The sequence below is a fragment of the Lepisma saccharinum genome, chromosome 24 (assembly GCF_977018435.1).
Source record: "Lepisma saccharinum chromosome 24, izLepSacc3.1, whole genome shotgun sequence".
Taxonomy (NCBI): domain Eukaryota; kingdom Metazoa; phylum Arthropoda; class Insecta; order Zygentoma; family Lepismatidae; genus Lepisma; species Lepisma saccharinum.
In genome coordinates, this window is record NC_139252.1 from 35,901,410 (window position 1) to 35,925,864 (window position 24,455).

The window sequence follows — 24,455 nt, forward strand, 5'->3', positions numbered from 1 at the left end:
TGTGTGTATGGCTCGAAAAATCCCGGTCACCACGTATATATATATATATATATATGATTCTATGAAAATTTATTTTGGTTTCTAGTTTATGAATAATTTCCTGTGAAAATGGTCGATGTTTGAAATGTTCACAATTTTTTTCCCATGCTTCATTCTTCCTTCAGGGGGTGTCAACAGAGATTTTCATTTAAGTCAGTCCAATAGGGACATTTGGTTCTCTCACTCAGTTCGTCTCTCTCTTCCGCCCCCTCTCTCTCATTCTTCTCTTTCTCTCATTCTCTCTTACCGTTTCTTATCCCTTTATATCTATCTTTCTCCCTTTCTTCACACTGTTTTCTCTTTTTTCTTATCTTTCTTTCTTTTCATTTTGTTCTTTCCCTCTCTGTATTTTTCCAAATTGCCCCTTTCTTTCAGCTTTTTTTTTATTTTCATTTTCTCTGTTTTTTCCTTCCCTTTCAATCTTTTCGGATTCTTTCCCTATTTCTCTTCTTCATTTTCATGTGGAATCATTGCGAGGAGATGAAATATTTCAGAAACAGAAAAAGATAAAATAAGACTATTAAGAGAAATATAGAACGCACGCGAAGGTGAAGAAATAAAGGTAGGGCTATATAGTTTTCGGGGTCGCTAAGATCAATAGTGACACTCCCAATTTCGTTCAACTCCAAGACACCTCTGGCACCCCTAGGGGTGGGGGGTGGGAAGAGGTGACATGTAAAAATAATCGAAAACGACCGATAGTAGTGTGGAATCCATAGTTTTCGGGGTCGCTAAGATGAATAGTGCCGTTCAACTCCAAGTTCATTTTACACTATAGTTAGAATTCATTATTTTCCTGTCTAATAGAAGATTGTGATAAATAAATACCCGGGCAACGCCGGGCAATCACCTAGTTATATATAAGTTAATATTGAGCATTGAAGTTACTACTATTATTGTACACTAAAGGCAAGCTGATACTAATCTGAAAAGGAAGCCACATTTACTTCTTTGTACATGTTGTGGTTAAAGCAAGCAAGCAAAGATAAATCAAGTCATTCGCATATTTTCATAGAAGCCTACTAAATGTTGATTGGTATTTGCTGCCCTTAAATTTCATTCCGCACTCAATCAGCACCCCTAGATGGTTAATCCTGGCTCCGCCGCTGCTACAAGGACACATTCAGACACACATACACACACCCACATATGTGTGAAAGAGACGAGGTCCCCTTTGGAAGAGGAAGAGGGATGGACTGGCTAACTGTCCCACGTCTGGTATTGGAACCAAGTTTAGTGGATATATCCCAGAATTTCAGTTTACACAACCACCATCATACCAGCCTTATGTTTCGGGGCAATTTTGATAGTCCTAAAAGCTATGCATTTGAAAAATCTTGATAGGTACATTAGAATACTGAACATGCTCATCAACTTGAAACTTAGTGGCCATCTTTCATAAAAACCGATATTTATAAAAATAATAATATTGTTTGTAATTTCTTCTATTTAAATTATAGATTCTATCTGTCTTAGGCATATATGTTGTGTGACTTTCCATTGCATATGCTCCAAACTGTTTACATGTTTTACTATTTTTCTATACGCGAAAGCATGAGTTCAAATCATTAATTTCTTAAATTTCTAAATGTATTCGAATATCATCAATTACAGCTGTTAATTATTGAGCCGTCATTATTTACTTGCAACATTTATTTCTCAGAAGTAAGGAAATTAGAAAAGTGCCTAGACACGATTAATGATTTAAATCGTTTTTATGTTACAAAAGTAACAACAAAAAATCAAGTAAAATGTTTCTTCTTCTTTGTTTTCTTTCTCTCTGTCCTTCGCTTCTTTATTTGTATTCTCTTTCCTCTCTTTCTCTCCCTTTTTCTGTCTCATTTCCTTATTTCTACTTCTCTCTGGGTCTCGTTTCAGTTCCTTTCTCTCCTTTTCTGTCTCATTACTTATTTCTATTTCTCCTTGTCCTTAGCTTCTTTATTTGTATTCTCTTTCCTTGTCTTTGTCTTCCTTCTCTTACTCTCTGTTTCACTCCATTATTTCTCTCTCCCTTGCATCTTTATTTGTCTTCTCTTTCCTTTCCCTTCCATCTCTCTCTTTCTCTGTCTCAGTTCCTTGTTTCTATTTTTCTCTTCTCTTTTGTTTCTCTTTCCTCTATCTCCCTTCACTCTTTTTGTCTCACTTCTTTTTTATTTTTCTTCTTGTCTCTCGCTTCTTTATTTTATTTGTCTTCTCTTTCTTTTTCTCCCTCTCCTTCTCTCTCTCCCTCTTCCTCTCCTTCTCTCTCTCTCCCTCTCCTCTCTCCTCTCTCTCTCTCTCTCTCTCTCTCTCTCTCTCTCTCTCTCTCTCTCTCTCTCTCTCTCTCTCTCTCTGTGTGTGTGGACTTTTAGGTTCTAAAAAGTGTGCTTTTAGGTTCCTAAAATAGGCTCTAAAATACGAAAATAGGTTCTAAAAATACGAAAATAGGTTCTAAAAATACGAAAATAGGCTCTAAAAATACGAAAATAGGCTCTAAAAATACGAAAATAGGCTCTAAAAATTCGAAAACAAATTCTAAAAACCTTCAATTAGGTTCTAAAAACCTTAAATTAGGCTCGAAAAATCCTGAAATAGGTTGCAAGAAGATTTAATTTGGTACAAAATTCCTGAAAAATACTGATTAGATACAATCTTTAAAAACAAAATTTCACAAGAACCGTAATAACCAAATTTAATATCCTAAACAAATTTTCATTTCTTTATATCATTTTAAAAATTACCTACAAATTATTATAATACTGCACTTGTGCTGTTAGAAAAAGATACTTGTTAATATGAAAAAGGAATTACGTATGTATAGTTTGCTGCACAATATCTGGTTGGGTACTCGGAATTCCTTGAATTCCGGGAATTACACGTGAATTATTGGCTCTGGAAATTATTCATGAATTTTGGCAAGACATGAAATAAAGTACAAGCGGATGTTTTCTGTATTCCATTTTCTTCTCCACACGTGAAAAATTGCAACTTTTATTAATCCACTAAATTCATACATGTTTATAAATGCCCTGAGGCAAGTTTCTCTCAGTTTAGCTTTTATTTCATTCATTTTTTGAGGATGAAAAAGAAAGCTACACAGAAAATAAAACAACATTTTCTCAATCCGTTTACTTTTTTAGTGTCTTTTACAGAACTATCTATCTCACAAACGGAAGATTATTACAAAATAATATATCTTGAAGTTGATTAGGTAACATTTTGTTACATTGGAATCATACAAAGCTTTCATATTGTCAATATTTTTGTGTATGGAAGGGAGGGTGAGAGTCGGTAATGCGTGAGGTTGGAATAGAGAAAACATCTGCTCGTATCCTTGAATTTTTGGAAAGTTCACCTTGAAAACCTGGAATTATACTTGAATTTTATCATGGTCCTAGTGACCACCATGAATCTTTTTGCGTTATCCACACTCAAACTCTACCTTTTGTCTGCGAGGATCATTTCATGTGCTGAAAATGATCTTTCAACAGAAACATAGTCAGTAGTGCTAATTTGAATGCAGAAATATTACCTCGCAAGGCGTGAATGCCAAAAAGGACCAAACTTCCGCGAAAGTGAGCAAGGCCACACAGATAAGTTTGCACTTCGAACTGTGCAGGCAGTAGAAGGCGATTGGGTGCCAAAACAGAGAATCGGGAGGAGGGGGCAGGCAAGGACAGTTTACTTTATCTTATATAGTAGGCAAGGCATAGCATTAAGAGTTTATAGTGCAGGGGTTAAAAGTAAGGGGGAACTGTCCCCTTTCGCCGCCACTGTCTGAAGGTAACAGTGACGTCAGACAATTTTGTTTTGTTTAAAGTTTTGATAAACACCATATACATGGAGGGAGGGAAATCGACAGAAGACATGTTCCAAACACGCCAGTCATTGAATTATTTCGCCACCAAACCTAGTAAACCTCTGCGAGATATAGAAACCCTGTAAAACCTAAAAAAAGGTTTAATTTAGGCACATAAACGTAAAATAACAAGCAAAATAGGTTATTTTAGGCACTATAAAACTTAGTCAGTTATTTCGTTTTTTTATGAAACGCCGATATAACTTGTTATTTCTTATTTATCTGCAAAGGAAAAAATAGGTTCAAAGCCTAAAATGCGAGATCTACTTATAACTTAAACACGACATCGGACCTTCCCGATGTCGTTGTGATAGGTCCTAGATTCGATCTCCGGTGAATGCACATTTTTCAATAGTTCAAATTACACTTTAAACTGTAGGCGGTGTCCCGATTTTCATAAAACTTTTGGATTTTGGTCCCGTGTGAGGAGGGAGGTGCGGTAAATTGCCTCGACTTCCCACCCCTTGTCGACGCATTCGCGTGCATGTGCGCACTTTTGTAAATAAATCAAAGAACAATTAATAGATTTTTAATGAAGGCCTCGAGAACGATAAGCCAATCTTCCTTCAGGCACGTAGGAAGTCGAGCTACCTTACAAATTATGAATCACACACGATGTTGACGGATACAAAGCATGTTTATGAAACATTTTGACTGTTTCAATATTACGCACAGGTGTGTGGAAGGGAGTGGAGGAAGCAAATCGGTTCGTCAGCTGAAGTCGCAAGACCGCCAGGACAATGGTATTTATGCAATTTCGCACAACTACCGCTCATACTAGACTGCGTTTATCGACGGTTACACCCCCTCCCCTACCCCCTCTCGCGCCGGTAGCTTGAGTCCAGTCTTTCCGAACTCGCCTCTCTCAAGTGCGTTCATGTTTCGAAGCCGCTTGCTTTGTCGAAGTTGGGGGACAAAATAAACATCTTGTTTTCATCTGTTCGTCTCGACATATCCGACGTACCAATAACTCTTATGATTAGCTGATAGTACGTGTGAGCGGTAGTAGGATTTTTTAAATTTCGGTATCACAGCATGAAGACTCTTAGTGTAGTATTGAACTGCTTCAAGAAACGAACTGACCTACAAGCGAATGCAGAAATCAAAGATCACACAACCAACCAGACGAGGAAGACCAGTGTTACGAAAACAAGGGATCCAGGTTAGTACCATGGCTTGTGGAGATAATCAGTGACGCTAACCTTTGAAACATATTGGGTGAGCTACAGGACCGACCCTGCGCGGAGCTTAAACGAAAATTTTTCAGAGGTCCGCAAAAATCGGACAATTTTGTTCCTTTGTCTGAAGTACAGATGTACTATTTAATCACAATCAAGTACGCCCGCAGTATTTTTTCTTAAAAGGGGGGGGGCATTCAGATATAGAAAAACATGTCACCTTTTTTCTTGTTATAATTATTATACTTATCATAATCATCATCGTTATTATTATTTAACAAACCATACAATTTAAAATGAATTGAAAATACTTTGGCGTTGTTGACAAGTTGAATCTTGAGTTTACTATTTAAATAGAAACTGGATTCCCCTTGCTTTCTTTCTATAAAAATCTATTTAAATAGAAACTGGATTCCCCTTGCTTTCTTTCTATAAAAATCTATTTAAATAGAAACTGGATTCCCCTTGCTTTCTTTCTATAAAAATCTATCACTTTTCTGATGAATAGTTCTTTGTCATTTTGTACTACTTCACGATGCACAGATATTGAACACTTTCAAGATGAATATTTCGAGAAAAAAAATCTGTCCCTACCGATTCCAGTCCCGACAAAAAAATTGCTGTTCCGCACATCCCTAGTTTGGCAGTCAACACGATTCTCATGTCTGTGGTGAAATTATTGTTATTTTCTTGGACATTGTAGTTAATTGCTGTAGTTTACAGCCTGTAAATCACAGAAAACTATATTATTTGTAAAGATATCTATAGAATTTCACCATTCTAATTATATGAATTTTTCCCAGATATCACAGGGGAGCAAGTGTCCCCTTTGACCCCCTCTTGCGGGCGCCCATGATCACAATATAAACATCATTTCAGTTAATTTATATTTCCGTATTATTATCTAAAAGCAATAAGCAGAACATGCTGAAGGTTAACCCAAGCATTGTAGGAGACTAGTAAACGTTTCTAAATCAGTGTTTCCTTTCATTACCAATGTGCCACTGCTGCGTTTAATTACAAAACTGTGTTCAATACCAGAATATTATTGAGCCTATCAAAGTGGCCATTTTAATCACATCCACTAACATGCTCTCTCGTAGTTCTCTTTTGTATACTTTTCGTTGAATTTTGACGATGTATTGAATTTACATTCTTTTATATAAACTAATAATTTCACATCATGATTTCATTCCGTAACTGAACGAATAAAGCATGTTAACAATTTTTAATTGAAATATTTGAACATGATTTCTATGTAGGTTCGTTTAAAATATGATTTCATTAAATTTGGTTACTTTTAAATGTGTCAAAACAATCCATAATGTCGGGCAAAATCACATTAGTTCTTAATTGGATACCTAGACGTTCTAAACAACTCGAAATAAACCTTATGCAAACAATTTTTTTTTCTCGCGCGGGGTTCCATGAGTTAGTTACCCTTTCCTAGGGCCTGACTCAGAGACACGTAACACACGTCATAAGCCCTTGTCCTTCCTTACTTTCACAATAACGACATGACCACGGACATTGTAAAAAATACAGAACCCGGACAAATATAAAATATTGGAGACCTAACAAATTATTATGCACAGTAATTAATGTGCGAGAATTCTTTAAGTGTATAATTATGAAACTGTTTTGTTAAACGCAGTAAGTTTATTTCTAAGATGAAATAACAATACAAGGGAAATTATTGTGTGGGCTCGAGCCCCACAGGCCCTTGTAAGTTGGCGCAACTGACGATAATCATCAGAAAGATGAAACTTACTTTTTCCGTATCACGAAAATGACGGTATATTGTCCCAGGTTCAGAATCAACGAAAAAAATATTTCGTCATTATTATTTAGGATTGAATTGGTGTTTTAAGTCCACTTTATGCACAATAAGGCTAATCGGAACTGGACCTACAGTTTAAAGTGGGATCCGAACCAATATGTGCCTCCACCGGGTATCGAACCCGGAACCCCTCCGTCATCATTATTATTGTTTAACAGAGAGTATGTTAAATTCGCAGTCATTGCTTGTTATATTGAATGTGTTCATTTACGAAAAATTTAAGCATTTGATTTTTCAACCCGAATGTTATTAATAAGATAGCATACAGTATTAAACATGAAAGTTTGTCCTTGTTATGAAGGAGTCCCGGGATATTTTCCCGGTGCAGGCACGTTCCATAGTGGTTGGGATCCCACTTCAAACTGTATTTCCAGTCCCGATTAGCCTACGCAGAGGAAATAAAAAAGTTCGTTTGGAATAAGCAAAAAATATTTTCAAGTAAACAAATATTTGTTCAAATAGGCGATAAACAATAAAATGTTCACCAGAACCAAATTCTTTTAGTAATCGTGCACATTTGCTTAGAGTTATTTAATCAAAATTACCAAATTTAGTAAAAGGTGCCAATTTTTTTGTTTACTGTTGCCAAAATGCTTAACCAAACGTGTTTCGTATATTCAAACAAATCTATTTTTTCTGTGATGATGAAAGTTGGTAATCATTTTAGCATCATTGCAATGTTATCCATTAATCATTTTTGCTTTTCGGCACGAAAGCTATTGACAGAACTTTGTTCTCAGTATTTAAAAAGTTAAATAATTAACTGGCTTTTAAAGTCAAGCAGACACTTTTCCTGAAAATGGATTTGAAAACTTAACGTGTGAATTTTTTATCGTTAGGTTGAAATTGGGTTATAATTACTTTGTTCTTGGTCGCGTACATTGAGTGCTTGGCTCGATGGTTCTGAGTTTCAGTCCCAGCAGTAAGAATAGGTTTGTTCCAAAGCTTTGAGTAGAAACTGTTAGGTGACGGAGTGTTTACTCGACCTTTGGGAGCAAAAACGGACATGTGTGGAGGGTGATTGCTAATTCATGGTTCAAAACGGCAAAAATTAGGACCACGTAGGGGCTTGGTTTATGCGAATGTTACTAGTTCAGGGAGATTGGGCACTCGTGTCTGTCCAGTTCTATCAATGGAATGTTCTTGCATCCATTTAATCTAATCATTTTCATCCTCATCGTCACGACCAACATATAGAACTAAAAAAATTAGAACCAAATACAAAAACAAAACATATGCAAATTCATTTGAATAAATAGGCCTAAACAGAACAATAACTTTTAGTTATTTATCATACATTAAAATGACCAACAGTGCAATCTCGTATTTCAAAGAAATAAGCATATATTTCCGAAGAAGCTCCTGACACAGAGTGATTACTAACATAAATCAACTTTTGCTTGTAAATTAGATAAGCTACTCTTACCTAGCTAGGCAAGCAGCAACGTAAGGCAATAAATTATTATGGTACTGATGTAAATGTCTGAACTAACAATTAGCAATCTCACAGGCTAGATAAGCGTTTATAAAGTTGCGAAACTAAGTAACAAACAACAATGATTCACACGTATGTGGTTGAAACAATAACCTTGTAAAGGGTTAAGAATTAAAAACGCAGTAAGTAAGTACGTAACTATAAGTGCAGTGTTGTAATCAGAGTGTCACGAATTTTAAACAAGTAAATACATTTGGAAGATTTGGTTAAATATGTTTACTACTATAGGGCAGAGAATGGAACATCAAATCATATCATCATATTGTTTTAGAAAAGCATCAAATGAAATAAGATGCAATTGGTCACACATCTTTACAAAAAGCCCGAAATATCCAACTCCCACAATAATTAATTTACTAATCAACTATATTAAAAGTGAAAATATTGTGATGCAATAGAAATTTGAAATTGTAACAGAAAAGGAGTATAAAATTGTGAAAAAGAACCCTTTCAATATCAGTTCAATCATATCTTTTGCTCCTTTTTAGCTAACAAAAACGTTGCTTTTCTGCCACTCTTGGCTAATCGCGACGATGAGGATGAGTGAGGATGTGATGACACTGATGAGACGAGCCGGCCCCTGTGGCGGAGTCGTTAGCACATCGCGCTACGACGCTAGGGGTCCCGGGTTCGAATCCTGGTCTGGGCATGGATGTTTCTGAGTGTCCAACAATTTCATCATATCATCACTCATTCCCATCTTCGCAAATTAGCCAAAAGTGGCACAAAAAGCGAAGTAAAATAAATCAAATCAAATCAAAAACGGATGAAATGACACTCAGAAGAAAACACCTATGTCCAGACCGGGATTCGAACCCGTAACTCCGTGCTAGCGACTCCACCACCGAGGTAGACGATTTTCCATCAGACGTTTTAAGTTTGTTTGGGGAGGGGGGATTGTTTGGGGTAGCCTCCAGTATTCGTCACTTGACACTAATATATAACATTAGGCATTAAATCTGACAAAACTTGTTTCAGCAACAAAAAAAATCAACTCAAAAGTTTAAAATTCGTACAATACAAAATTATAGCCCAAGTTATGGTCTAAAATTCCTATAATCTAAAACAGAACATTTTTAGATGGAATGAAAGAATACCCTGTCTGCAGAGCAGACGCTGTATTCAAACACCGTGATGTAAACTGTATGTAATCATCTCTTGTTCATTTTTTATTTTTATGATGTTTTAATTATGTAATGTGCATAACAATAATTTGAACAATAGTCTGAAGTTAAGTCGTAAATTAACTATGAAACTACACATCAGAATGGGCTTAACTTTGGCGTAAGGGGGGTGGGGGAGGGAAGAGACTCGAAAAGTTTTGCATCTCATGAAACAAACATCCAGGATTATTTGCTAAATAACTATGACGCTTGCGAAATCACAAATATTAATCTTTATTACTTTTCTCCTCTACTTTTAATATACCTGAATTTTTGGGGTGGGTAAGTGCCTCCCCTTGCCCCCGCCAAGTTACGCCTATGAACATCAATATGAATTTGAATTTTAATCTTCAGTAACAGTTTTCAACTTATCTTCCAGTTTTCTCTTTCTGTGATCATAAATCGTGACTTGGAGTTACTTTTGGGTGGGCAGAGAAGGTGGGGCTGTAGTGTTTAGTCAAATAATATTCCAAAAGAGTTGTATCCATCACTGGCTTCATCAGTGGCGGAGATTGTGGGGGTGGTAGTTGCCCCCCATTTTCTGCCACTTTTACCCCCGCAGTATGCTAACCTTATACCGCGTTTGTTACAACCTGTCCCGGTTCCCGCGCTAGCTGATCGCTGGCTTTTCTCCGTGCTGGGGAAAGTCAAAGCCAGGCAGCCAATTAAAATACGCAACGTCTCAACAGTGTCTACGTAAGCGCCTCTCTTCTGGCTTCCATTCGCTCCTCGCTGCTCAGCAGACGATTTTTCCTCGTTTCTCATTGGCACCGAAACTGTCGAGCGATCGCTAACGCGGGAAACGGGACAGGTTCTAACAAACCCGGCATATATACCAATGAAAAGTGAACCGTCCTTGCCCCTGCACCTTCCCCCCTCAGTTTTGGAACACATTCGCCGCCACTGGCCTTGGTATGAGCATTGATACTTTCCTTGTTCTCAGTTCTCAATTCTCTCCGTTCGTTATTGGCTAAAACCGTCTTCAGCGTATAATGATGAATGAAACTATTAAAAAGCCGGCCCGCCATAGCCTGAATCTACAAGCCATTAAGCTGTTACAGTAAAAAATCAAACTACCGACTCGTCATAAACTGACAGAGCCAAGATAAAGCCTTCCACGCCGTGTGTGTAATTCCGATTTCTTTTTATTCTTCCCGGCTGCGCGATATCGCCTTCTGAGAATGACAATGTTCGAGCCGCGCTATTCATGGTAACTGTGGGTAGACGTCAGACAGAAATATAAGTTTGGGTAAGTTTGGTTTGAAAGATCATTAACCGTCATTCTTTATTGAACATATTTCAACAAAACAATCGATAATATTCGTGAACATTAGTGTTGAGTTTTATGAAATTATAATAGATTTTTTTATAACTTCATGCTAAAGGACATTCAGAATGGCGTTATTAAATGTGGTCAGGTCTTGAAATTACACGAGGACAATTGACTTCTGATTACAGTGAGCACACATGACTATTCTAAGAAAGATTAAAGATTGATACCAAGTGCCAGTTGTAATTAATTGTAATTGCGCTTTGAAGTGATCAATAATGAACAAAAGAAAAGGGGGAAAAATAAATAATCTTATTATTGATTAACATCTAATGTAAAGTAAACCTACACTATCTATATATAAAGGAGAATTACGTAGAGGTGGTCTCGTCGAACAATATTTTATGTTGAGAAATTTTTGTTTGCTGTAGGTTGTGGGTCATGTGCATCGCGAGGAACAACCCCTTTCTTCAGGGAATTAACATATGTCATTTTTCTACTAGAAATGAAAGAATAAACTTATATTTCTGATAATCGTAAAAAGAAGTACATTTCACTTCATTAGTAATCTCCAAGTAGAAAAACCGAAGGAAAACCACTAAGATGCAGGAAGCATGTCAGAATACCTAATCCAAAAAATAAATAAATAAATAAATTCGGCATTATATTGTCACGAGTGGGACGCACAGACTACATTTCTAACATTAAAGTAACTATTCTACTGATAGTTAAACAACATTTTGCTTAAGTTTGTGTACAATGAATTTTGAAACTAAACTATGTTGATTATACATAACTACCCTTAAAATACTTTCCCAGATTTATAGCTACAAGTGAACAATTTTGTATGATAGGTGGGACAGACAAAACACTGCCTCTTTACTTGATAAGAAATGTATTTTAATTCCTGTGAATTTTCAAATTATGAAAAATAAATTGTTTTGAGACATGAGATGATAATTGACCTTTTAATATTCTTGTGAAGTTTAAGGGAAAATGAAACATTTAAAGGAGAAATTGCCGGCCCCCGTGGAGGAGTGGTTAGCACATCGCGCTAAGACGCCAGGGATCCCGGGTTCGAATCCCGACTTGGGCATGGATGATTGTGAGTGTCCATTCATCAATTTCATAATATCATCACTCATCTCCATCTTCGCAAATTAGCCAAAAGTGGCACAAGAAGCGAAGTAAAATAAAGCAAGTCAATCAATCAATCATTAAAGGAGAAATTAATTGTCTTTTGGTGTGAGAGGTTAGAAAACAAAAGTAAATAAAAAAAAGTTAAAATAAACAAACAGTATATAAAATACCTTCTAACTTAATTGTGTATATATACTTGAGTTGTTTTTTTTTCAAATGACGAGTTTACATTATTGATTCACAAGATACAAAATGTTACGGCACGTAATTGAATTTCAAGAATTGAGATTCAGGGACAGTTTTACATTAAATGCCCCAAATAAATAAAATAAATGGTTGCACGAGAGAGATTTTAAAATTCAAAAAATTCGATTCTTATTGTGAGAAATACAAGAAGATACACTTATTGACTAAAATGTTCCCTAAGTTTCAAGGATTTTCCTTGATTGAGAACAACAGAAGTTACAGCAAAATATGAGGATAACTATGCATTTCAGTATTAACGGTCTGATATGTGAAAAAAATTAAGAAAACATATGTGTCAATATGCTCAAATACGTTCACAAGCTAACCGCATGTGTTGTTCCAAATTTAGAAAAAATAATAGTTTCCTGCTTTTGTGGTTCTTACAACAATTGGCTTAGTTTTTCTCAATTTATTACTTCTGTTTCTGTTAAAACCCAGTTATTCCCTCAAAGCCGGTATTGGCAAACACCAGGTACCGTTGCCTTTTTATCACTAAAACGTGTCGTAACTCACCAGCACAATGAGTTGACGTAGGATGGTAATGCAAGTGATATCATCGCCGAACAACTCTACATAAATGCGGTTACAACAGTAAACGGTGCTAACGCAATGTTTGTTGAGCATTGTAAAGATTAGGCATCTCCTGTTCAAAGGCATTTATGTTGTCCTATCCGAGTTTTTTTTTCATTCTCAGAATCGATAACAAAATGGCACTTACCCCCGTTTGTGATATAACTAAGGGAATGAGGGGGGGCGGTTGCCCTAATGGACTAAGCGCCTAACTATTAATTTTAAAATGAACCATTCGGCGCCCCTTTGAAAGTACTAGAGCACTATTAAATCAATATAGTTGCACGTTTGCAAAGAAATATATTTAGTAAAAGTATTCTTGCTTGTGGTAGGAAAGATTCGAACCTAGATTAGAACCATTCCATGTGAAAGTCGACAAACAAGGTTAATTTATTTTTATTTAAAGTATCATTTATAATGTGTGAAATTAAAGGGAAAATTATGTTGAATTTGGAATTATTAATACAAACATTTGTTTTGTGGCTTTTAAATAACATACTGTTCTAAACATTTTATATTATATAACTTGGATTTTTGTGTGATGTTTCTACTTACTTTAGTTTTATTGTGAAGCATACCATAAGAAAACTAAATTAATTACAATTTCGTTCTAATTGTATCATTTATTGTTTCTATATCTTAAGCTCTGAAGTATTCTAATTAATCTCTGATACATACCTTAGTTTGAAGAATCTATTTATGATAATTTCCATAGCCTTTACATTGTTCGAGAATCCTACATGTGCATGATGTCAAACCAGTCACAGGCAAAAAATGTTTATAAAAAAAAGTATGTAGTAATATTTTTGGAAACTAAACAAACATATAAATGTCGAGTAAAGTTTCCTTTGTGAAAATGAAATGAAATTGTTTCAGTAAATCCTTATATTTCAAAGAGTTTTCTGAAAAACTGAGGAAGGTCCTAAAGTCAAATCTGTAGCTGAAAATTGAGGAATATTCTGAAATTAAGTAACTTTCATCAAAGAAAATGATATTACATGAATTGATAGAGTTACGGCATATGTTTGAGGATGCTAAGAAAATAATTTAAAAATAAACGTAAATTTGTATCCGTCACAATGGAATGGCCCAATAGTAGCTCGCTATGTGATTTCAAACAGACGAAACGATGCTTTACCACTGATTTGTTAAACTATGATATCCTGGAATACAAATGGAGATCAAAATTGCAGGTTTTAATAAAGATATCGCAAAAATTGTACGAATATTGGCATTCTAATGAAATATACAGAACTTGGATCAACTTTCATTATGCGCGAAATACGAAAAATTACAGTTCAGAATTTCCCGCTCTTTCTCTTCTTCAATTTGAGTATTGGCTAGGAAGCATGGACGTAACTTGGTGCCTAACTTTTGGTTTGATTGATTGATTGATTGATTTGTTTTATTTTACTTCGCATTTTGTGCCTCTTGGCTAATTTTCGAAGATGGGATGGATGAAATGATGAAATTGATGAATGAACATTGACAAACAACCATGCCTGAGCGGGAGTCCAACCTGGGATCCCTAGCGTCGCAGCGCGATGTGCTAACCACTCGGCCACGGGGTCCGGCGCCTAACCTTTGGGGAGGGGGCAAAATCGATCTTGTGACTTAATTTCAGGGGGAAGAAATTAACACAAACTTAACACTTAACTTTCGGGGTGAGTACAATCAAACCTGAGACATAACTTTTGGGGTGGGTACAATCAAACTTGAGACTAACTTTCTGGGTGGGTACAATCAAACTTGAGACTTAACTTTAGGGGTGGGTACAATCAAACTTGGGACTTAATTTTCCGAGTGGGTGTAATCAAACCCGAGACATAACTTTCGGGGTGAGTACAATCAAACTTGAGACTTAACTTTAGGGGTGGGTACAATCAAACTTGAAACTTAATTTTCGGAGTGAGTATAATTAAACTTGAGACAACTTTCGGGGTTGGTAAAATCAAACTTGAGACTAACTTTCTGGGTGGGTACAATCAAACTTGAGACTTAACTTTCGGGGTAGGTACAATCAAACTTGAGACTTAATTTTCGGGGTGAGTATAATCAAACTTAAGACAACTTTCGGGGTGGGTACAATCAAACTCGAGACAAACTTTCTGGGTGGGTACAATCAAACTACAGACTTAACTTTCGGGGAGAGTACAATCAAACTTGAGACTTATCTTTCGGGGTGGGTACAATCAAACCTGAGACATAACTTTCGGGGTGGGTACAATCAAACTTGAGACTTAACTTTAGGGGTGGGTACAATCAAACTTGAGACTTAATTTTCGGAGTGAGTATAATTAAACTTGAGACAACTTTCGGGGTTGGTACAATCAAACTTGAGACTAACTTTCTGGGTGGGTACAATCAAACTTGCAACTTAACTTCGGGGAGCAGAATCAACAATAGCATTCAGGACTATTTTGCTAAATAACTTACATTTGTACAATCATAAGAAATACTCTTCAATACTTAACTCCTCAGGTCCGAAGATCTTAGCAAAATTATCCTACACTTTTAAATTTAGTAACCTGAAAGTTTTGGAGGAGCAAGTGCCTCCTCTTGTCCCCGCCAAGTTACGCTTATGCTAGTAAGAAATTACTTTCGTACATACCTTGTAGAAATGTGACTGGTCTCCTAGCTGCACAAACATAGTGAGCATTCTGGTTATTCTTGGAAAGGATGAATCAATAGTCTTCATACTTTCCTAGTTTGCTTGCTATTGGACTTCATTACGCTGTAAGAAAAATAAGAATTTTCTTTAAAATTCTATCGACAATATTTCGAGAATGTTAAAATGTACTCAGATTTTCTCAACGTAACACGTAAAGAGTATAAAAATTTTGAGCCATTTTTGTATAAATTTTAACCCCTGTGGAAACAGAGTTGGATAAGGAAGTCATATTTATTATACTTTTGTGGAAAGTGTAGCGTATTTTACCCACGTAACTCGAAACAAATTGACACAATTAAACGTGTAATTTTTGTTTCTTTGAAATGATTGTTATATTTAATCTGTGGTTATATGTTAATCTGTGGTTATATCTTCTCAATTGATAAATTTCCAGTGCATCGCACGGAACTGCAGCTTACAAAACTATCTTTTGACGCATCGCTCTGTGTATTTTGGTGAACCAAAATCGCAACATTAGCTATTTTTGCACTTTAATATGTTATTGAAGTCAAGATATTTGTATCAATTTGCACATTTCGAGTTCTGTGTGTGTAACTTTTAAAAACAACCTTATTCTATATTTAATTAAGAGGGTTGTTTGATAAATCGCGAAAATTGTCCAGAGGAAGTGTTGAGTTGGGGTTCCTCAATGATCTTCATGTCTTTGAAAATGTCGGCATCCACTATTGAAAGAAGAGAAGCAACTGAGTACGTACACTTATTTGAAAATTCGTTCGTTTCCATGTCATACAAAAAACATGACAAACAAGAAAGTATTGTTACACCTCCAAACATTTATGTCAGTGAGTCAGTCAATCAGTGTTCGGATTGGGGCTGTGTATATGTTGAATATACGAGGCGCATTTCAAACGAAAGGCCGATTGATAAGAAAAGAAGTGTAGCAAGTCTGTATTGGTGGTTACAAACACGTATATATCCAGTTCATTTTTCAACATAGTCACTATTATTATTATAACATAGTAGTCCAAGCACTTTTTGTACCGTGGAACAAGATTTTTTTATACCCTCTGCATAGAAGTTTGCCACCTGGGAATTCAGCCAATGCAACACATATTCAACAGCTCAGTTTCTTCAAATCGTTGAGAGGCATGCCACTTTTTGAGGTGCAGGAAGACGTGATAGTTACTAGGTACAGTGGGATCTAAGAGTATTACCGTGCAAATTGTCCATCACCATGTTCGTGCACTTTATTTGGCCCAATAAGAACTTCAATCATTGAAACAAAACTCAAAACAAGCTGTTGACAACTTCTGCACCAGCATACATAAGAATCCATCGCTTAAAAACACATTGGATGCAAAGGAAAAATTAATGAAAATAGTCATGGACAATTTGCACGGTAAGACTCATGGATCCCACTGTACAAAGTCCGGACTATCAGAGAAATGATCAGAAAGTTCTCATCTGAGCCTCTGAATCGTCTAGAGCAGTTTTTTCTCAAACTGTGTTACGCGTACCCCCAGGGGCTCATGAACCACTTGAATGGGAGAGTGCATTTTCATTCATCCATCTAAAGCAACAAGTACCCAAATAGGCTAAATTTGGAGCCGAATATCCGCTTGAAAGTTTCAAGTGCACAACCAGACATCAAGAAACTGTGGAGACACATCCTTCTCACTACAAACTCTGAGGATTCACAATAAAACTCCAAAATTGTGCTTTTGACAGTTTGTTTACAAACTTATTTTGGTTCTTTACTTTTTTTTCAATAACTAGAAAAAATATATGAAAATTAAAGTTTTTAATGTACTCTTAGCATACAGGTGTTCTGCATTTTTATTTTTGTAACTAATCATAAATATTGTAAACGTAGGAACACCAAAAAAAATAATAAAGTGTAGGATTATAATGTTTGTTTATCATCTTTCCACATACAGTTCGAATGCAATTTTTCCCTATTGAAGATACATACCTTCAACATATCAAAAACGCCTCACCAATCAGTTACCCAAAACCCACTATTCTGAGAAAACCTATGGTGGGGGTACATTAGACGTCCAGTTACGACTAAAGGGTACCATGAGAAAGAAAGTTTCAGAACCGTTTGTCTCGAGTGAGGGAACAGTGTATGGTCAAGTGTTGTCATGGATAAGAGCAGTTCCTTAGCGTAGCATTCCACATCCGCGGTTTTGTATGGCACGTCTTGTTTTGGTTTCACAGTACGACTGCGATGTGTTTAGCCTGGCTCTTTTAAATCCTCCAAAAGCACACCTTGTTGGTCCCTGAAAGCAGCTGAAATGACTTTCCGTGCAGATGGAGTTTGCTTGAACTTTTTACGCCCTTTTTGGGTCTGAACGCACACCACTACCGTACTTATGATTCACTCATTACACTCGGACCATACACTTCACATCTTCTCACAACCTTTGGCGTTAAGAAATCGAATCACGCACGGTACTTGTCAACTGGCGGGGTAAACTTTAATATTAACTATTATGAATTTTAATACAGCACGTAATTTCACTAGTCGTTAATCTCGTTGCTGTAGTATCAGAGACAAAGAAGACAATATCCAACGAAAGTAAAGCGGAACGTTCCGTGAAAATTTCCAATTCTAGCCCTGCTTCCCACATTCCTTATACTCTGGGCAAGGATAATTCAACATGTCCACCAAGTTTAATAGGATCAACCAAATGTTACTCGAGAGTATAACATACGTATTTAATCGTATATTAGAGAAATATAAGTGATTATTTCCGAACGAACCGACATAGAAGTACGTTAAAACAATGATATTTATGTGGAGAATCATTTAGTATGTTTTAAGTTCATGCTAAAATTAATAATAGGTTTACATTACAAATATATTCAAATACTTCGATTTACTAAATTACGTAAAATTTATAATATTATTAACTGGAAGAATATTATAGAGTTCCCCTACATTTATTAATTCCATGAGAAGTCAATATTTCCTTTCACTGTGCCACCTGTAGGGAAAAGTTAGACCTACACTAATTTAACTAGCTGTAGCAGAATACCAGCAAGCTGCTGGTTTACCAAATGAATTTATATTTATATATATATATATATATATATATATATATATATATATATATATATATGTGTGTGTGTGTGTGTGTGTGTGTGTGTGTGTGTGTGTGTGTGTGTGTGTGTGTGTGTGTGTGTGTGTGTTCATCTCATAAATTCTAAATAATCTTGTAATAGTACCACGAAAATTATAACATTATTATTGCTACACATTCGTTATCTTCAAAGAATGGAACATTTATTAAATTTTACGTAGAAGTTGAATGTGGAAGGCTGAGTATCTTCTATAATTTTAGATGTTAAGATAGGGTTACCATCTTTCAATTTTAGGCATCAAAAATGTTGTGATTATAAGCGCTGGCATTCAGGAGGAGCCAAGACACTCCAACCCCTTATTCCTCAAGGGCATACCTCCTATAATATCCACTCTCAGTATTTTACATAGTATGAGAAAAATAGGAAAACGCTTGTATACTTACTCCTTCTTTCCTGATAATTTATTCGTTTGGTAGATAATGCGATAAGAGGCTGCACTTCCAAAGCTGATTAAATTATGGGACCACTGGAGACAGGCGTTTCAATCTCAAGAAATAGGTAAACAAAGCATAATTCAACATGTTTACCAATTTACTAGGATTTAAATTGATTTTTTAACGAAATGTTACTCGAGAGTACAACATATTTAATAGAAATAGTCTAAGTGATTATATTTCTCATGGTTATTGATTTCTCTCTTTTCAGAAGCGTGTGAAAATGAAAAGGAAATCAACTTCGACAAAGCGATAGAGCTGACAGGTAAGCATTCTTTAAAACTTAGCGCATTACAAGCACGTACATATATACGTACAGTGGCGGACCTCAGGTCTCCAAAAGTCGTATCCTCAAGTGGTGTATAAACAGCTGAACAGTGGAACGCATTAAGTGGTAGAAATTGGAATTTCCGAGATTCGAATTCTGGCTTGGGCTTGGGTATTCTACATGAGTGTCCTTTAATCAATTTCACTCAATCATCTTTCATCATCATCGTCACGATTAGCTACAATCGCAGAAAAAACATAAAATAACGAAAACAAAATAGAGCATCTGGCTACCTCGCGGAAGACCAGGGTTCGAATCCCGAGACCAGGAAATTTTCCAGTCATTTTCCTGTTTCTGTTTGGCTCTGAGGTTCACCCAGCCTCGTATAATGGGTACCTGGGAGCAACTCTGGGTCGTAAAGGCGGCGAGATGTAATGCTGATCGCATCATTCCAATTATGGCCGAGATCAAGAATAGGCTATATGGAACTCTATACCTTCACGTCACTCCATATGCCTTAATGGCATGTGTGAACACGTACACGGTTACCTTTACCATCATGTCGTACATAAGCTACACACACATAAAATTGCAACATACAGGGTGACTTGTAATTAGGTGTATTCCCTGAAAGGGGTTAAAGTAGAGACAATTTGCAATAAATTTGACTACATGATACCCCGTCCGAAAATTAGTAGTTTTCGAGATAATCGAATTTTTTTTAAAAAATGACAATTTTTCACATAAAAAGTTGAATTGAGGAAAAAAACCGCTCATTGTATGGCACATATTTCAACGTTTTCTGATAGCTAACAAATAAGTGGTTCGTTGAAAAAAAAAAGTTTTTCACAAATAACAATCACATGTAAGTAACGGGTGGGTCTAAACTTACAAGTGATGATAAAAAAATACACTCTTAGTTTACTAGGCAACGTATTAATAACAAAAATGGTATGACACGAAGCGTACAAATTACTTAAATTACTTCCTTGAGTCATCAGCTATCCAACAAGGTACAAATGTTGCTAACATTCACATTTGTGTACAAGAAATAATACTTCATTCATTTTCATGTGAATTTCATTAGAAGCGCGCTATCTGGGCCACTGTTACTTACACTTTGGTTGTTTCATGTTACATTGTACGCCAACTAGATGACAATACTTGTGTTATCACCAGAGCTAGGAATTTTAGGTGCTGCACCTTAATTTTTTTGTGTGAAAACGGGTAAAAAAGTGACTCATCCCAGCTGCACCTTTTTCACAATCTCAGAACCTTTTGCACCTTTTCGCCCATTTTGCATCTGTTTAACCCCACCCACATTCGAGGCACGGCTTCTTGGCACGCGATTCTTGTTTACCGCACAACAATGAATCGTCTTTCTTCAGTTCTTGGACGTTAATGTAGTAAACGCGGACTTTAAACAATGCCAACAATGACGCTTTATAATTGCTAGAAATTGTACTCTTTTTGTCCTATGCTGTATTGTTTACCAATTGTTGTAGGAAAGCTGTTTTGTTTTCGTTTCCTTCTCCCGTCTCAGCGAGCAAGGTAACTGCCGTCTGTGATCGACTGATCAATGCATCATCGGATTTGCTTGTTCACCATACCAAAACATAAAGTAAATGTTGGAAAACTGCAGGACATTGTTAAACAGTTTAGTGGTGACGGCGTTCAGAGTGATGGATCTGTTCTGAGGTGTGATGTGTGTGATATTTCTATTGCTGTTGATGACACCAACGCACTCGGGTTGTTCAGCATCTACAAAGTGGGAAGCACATCAGGAATAAAGAACTACGAGATGGTAAAGGTGGCAAGCGACAGCAATTCATTGGTGAAGAGCTTGCATCTTCGAGTTCAAGAAATATAAATGGATTTTTCAGTGAGACAGCAAGGACATTTATAGCGTGTGGAATATCTCTTTCGAAACTTAACAATCCTGTCATAAAATCATATTTGCAAAAATATACTGGGAAGTCAGTTCCAGATGAGAGCACCTTAAGGAAATTTTACCTTCGACCTCTTTATGAAGCTAAAATCTCGCAGATCTGGCAAGTAGTAGCTGACCATCCAGTCTATTTCATACCAGATGAAACCACAGATAGGCAAAACAGGTACGTTTTGAACATTTTAGTAGCACCTCTCAATACATCAAGTGAAACCCATGCTTTTTAAAACTTATTTTCTCGGAAAAACAGATAATGCAAGTGTAATGCAAAGTTTCAATGATGCATGTTTTGTATTGTGGCCGGAGGGTGTAAAATATGATAGAGTGTGGTTAGTTCTTACAGACCAAGCATCTTACATGTTAGCTGCATTTTCTAATCTGAAGAATATGTATCCTAACTTAAAACATGTGACCTGCATTGTTCATGCTTTGCATCGAGTTTGTGAAGCTCTTAAAGATGAATATACATATGTGAACGAATTTATTTCTAGCATTAAGAAAATACTGAAAAGGCTCCTTCTAGAATACAGAAGTACGTAGAAATTACGAAACTTCCACTACCACCCTCTCCCATCCTCACTGGATGAGGTACATGGTTAAAAGCTGCAGTGTTTATTTGCAATCATTTCCATACAATATCGAAATTTTTAGATGCTTTGCCTAGTGATTCCTCAGCTGTAGAAAACGCCAAGAAACTTGCACTTAAACAGGAATTGCAAGATGAACTCTATATTATACATGGCTTCTCTTTCCTTACTACTGCAATCACAAAACTGGAGGAGCAGTGTCCTGAAAAGGAAGCACAGTGGGCTGTTTTGATGGATGTGCAACGACAGCTGCAAGGGGTCGGGAAAGAGAAGTTAGAACAAAGTTTAGCCAAAAACCCTGATGTTCAGGAAGTCGCAACCAACAAGGATGTGGATTACCGGTTGAAAACAAAATACGCACCACTTGTGTCTGTTGACTTTGAACGTTCTTTTTCAACTTACAAATATCTGCTTAGTGACAGCAGATGTAGCCTCACTCAGAAGAACATAGAAATTTTGAATGTAATCTATTTTAACAGTTTTCTAGATGACTAATTCTAAGCAAGTAAGAAGAAGCATGTTTTCCTTTATGTTGCTTTCTAATGTATCAGAGAATTTTCTTTGCTTAGTTATATTAAACTATTTAAAACCAGAGAATACTCTATGTGTTTATCCTGACAAGTTGAATCATAAATGTATGCACTGCTCACAATAAAGTTTACGTCTGAAAATTAGCACCTATTTTAGCACCTTTTTTTGCACATTTATTGGCAAATTTTTGCACCTAAAATTCCTAGCTCTGGCGTAAACAAGTGATACAAATGTGAAACATGCAGCCCGGTAGATGGCAGTGAAATGACGCTCACTAGATGGCAGTATCTAAGAGCTTATCTCAGGTTGGAAGTGGCTGATCTGCATAAATCTCCTTTGCGTAGCCTCGCAATGAAATAAATAAGTGATAGAATAGGTGCTAATGTTGTTATCGTGCTGTTCAGCAATGGCTGCATTCGAGAATGAAGAATACGCTGATATTTTGTACTTTTACGGGTTTTGTTATGGTGACGCAGCTGCAGCATGAAGAGAATACGAGCGTCGTTTCCCTAATCGCCGTTTACCAGACGCGCGAGTGTTTTGTACGACATACCGGCGCATCCGGGAAACCGGTTCGGTTCGATGACGGCAAGGCGATGGAGGTAGACCTCGCGAGTTTGCTCCTGAAGCGGAGGAAAAAATACTGGAGTGTTTTCAAAGAGACCCCACTACTTCGACGAGAGTTGGGGCCAAGCAACTTGGCATGGGTCAGTGGAAAGTGTGGTTCACTTTGCATACGGCACGGCTATATCCATACCACTACACGCCCGTGCATGCTTTGGAGGAGGGTGACCCTGCCAGGAGGATGGATTTTTGTCGTTTTCTAATAAACGCTGATCTTGAATATCCAGATTACCTCAGCAAGATTTTATGGACGGATGAATCAATGTTCGAGCGGAACGGTGTAACCAATTACCATAATGCGCATTATTGGGCGCCAAACGGCGAGAACCCGAAAAAAGTCAAAGAAAAAGCCAGTCAGAGGAGATTCTCATTGAGAATGTATGGATGGGTGTCATCAACAATCATTTCATCGGGCCATTTTTCCTGCCCCAAATCTTAAATGGCATCACTTGTGAACATATTTTGAGGAACGAGATGGCAATGTTGTTGGCGGATGTGCCTCTAGCCCAGAGGCCAGCATAGTCTGCATTTTACCTACCCACTGCCCGCTTGCCCGTGAGGACAGGTATACCTGCTAGCCTGCCCACGGCAACGAGTCGACTTGCGTCTTTACCCGGGTTCTTCGTCTTCCAGGCGCTCTGCGCTTACAAGGTAACTGGGCATTCAACAAGACCCGGGCGCCTGCAAAACCTGCTGGAAGGAAACAGCCCTCCGGCAGCGTGTCGCTCCAGGTGTTTCATCACCACGTGGACAGCTTCAGCCAGTGTTGCCTACTTACGTAGCTCGTAAATCCTACGAGGTCCTAGGAGGAGCTCTCTCCTTCAAGGAGAATTTATATACTTAGCGATTTCAGTTCAGCGTAAGCAGTTTTTATCTTATTGCCAGGAAATGCACGCAGTATTACAGCTTCATTTATTTAAATAAATGATCGAGCAAACAAAAATCTCCTCACTGAAAACTAATTGCTTTTCATTGCATGGTGCCTTAACCAGGTACGCAGTGGCGCAACCAGGGGTAATTGCAACCCCTTGATTTCAAATTTTATGAAAGTAGAAATATATTATAAAATATTATCCAGTCTCATCAAGTTCAATGCCGTAGCAAAGGGGTAGTGGGAGTCGGCCCTGAGCGCCGAACGATCTAAGTGAGAAAAGTTTTAAAACAGAGAATGCTATGGCGGCCCGTGATATTATTTGCTATTAATGTTGGTTTGTTACGAGTTGGATGAATTGATTATGTAATACGTCGCTCCATGTGAAAAGAAAATATTGTAGATGGAAATTTTACATGCCATATGTCTGTACATTCGGAATGCATTTATCATGCACTTTCTTTCTTTCAAAAACAGTTTGTGTGCTTGTTTTCCATTATTAGCTAATGTGAAATTGACGTGTTGAAAAAAAATATTTCTAATCCTCTGTTTCAACACAAATGCGCGTGAGAACCGACTTCTACCCCCTTTTTGCGTGATTTATGAGGATTATAATGCCTTTCATGCTACTTTA

The 24,455-nt window shown here is 36.9% G+C and overlaps 1 protein-coding gene across 1 annotated transcript in view; it reads left to right on the forward strand.

Annotated features, from left to right (window-relative positions):
- Positions 1 to 4,704: 4,704 nt before the first annotated feature.
- Positions 4,705 to 24,455, forward strand: part of LOC145978090 (synaptic vesicle glycoprotein 2B-like) — a 47,747-nt gene continuing 27,996 nt past the window's right edge. The window contains exons 1-2 of the mRNA XM_083110530.1: positions 4,705 to 5,039; positions 19,204 to 19,257. Coding sequence (XP_082966656.1) covers positions 4,913 to 5,039; positions 19,204 to 19,257 — 181 coding nt within the window. The 5' untranslated portion in view covers positions 4,705 to 4,912. The remainder of the gene's footprint in view (positions 5,040 to 19,203; positions 19,258 to 24,455) is intronic.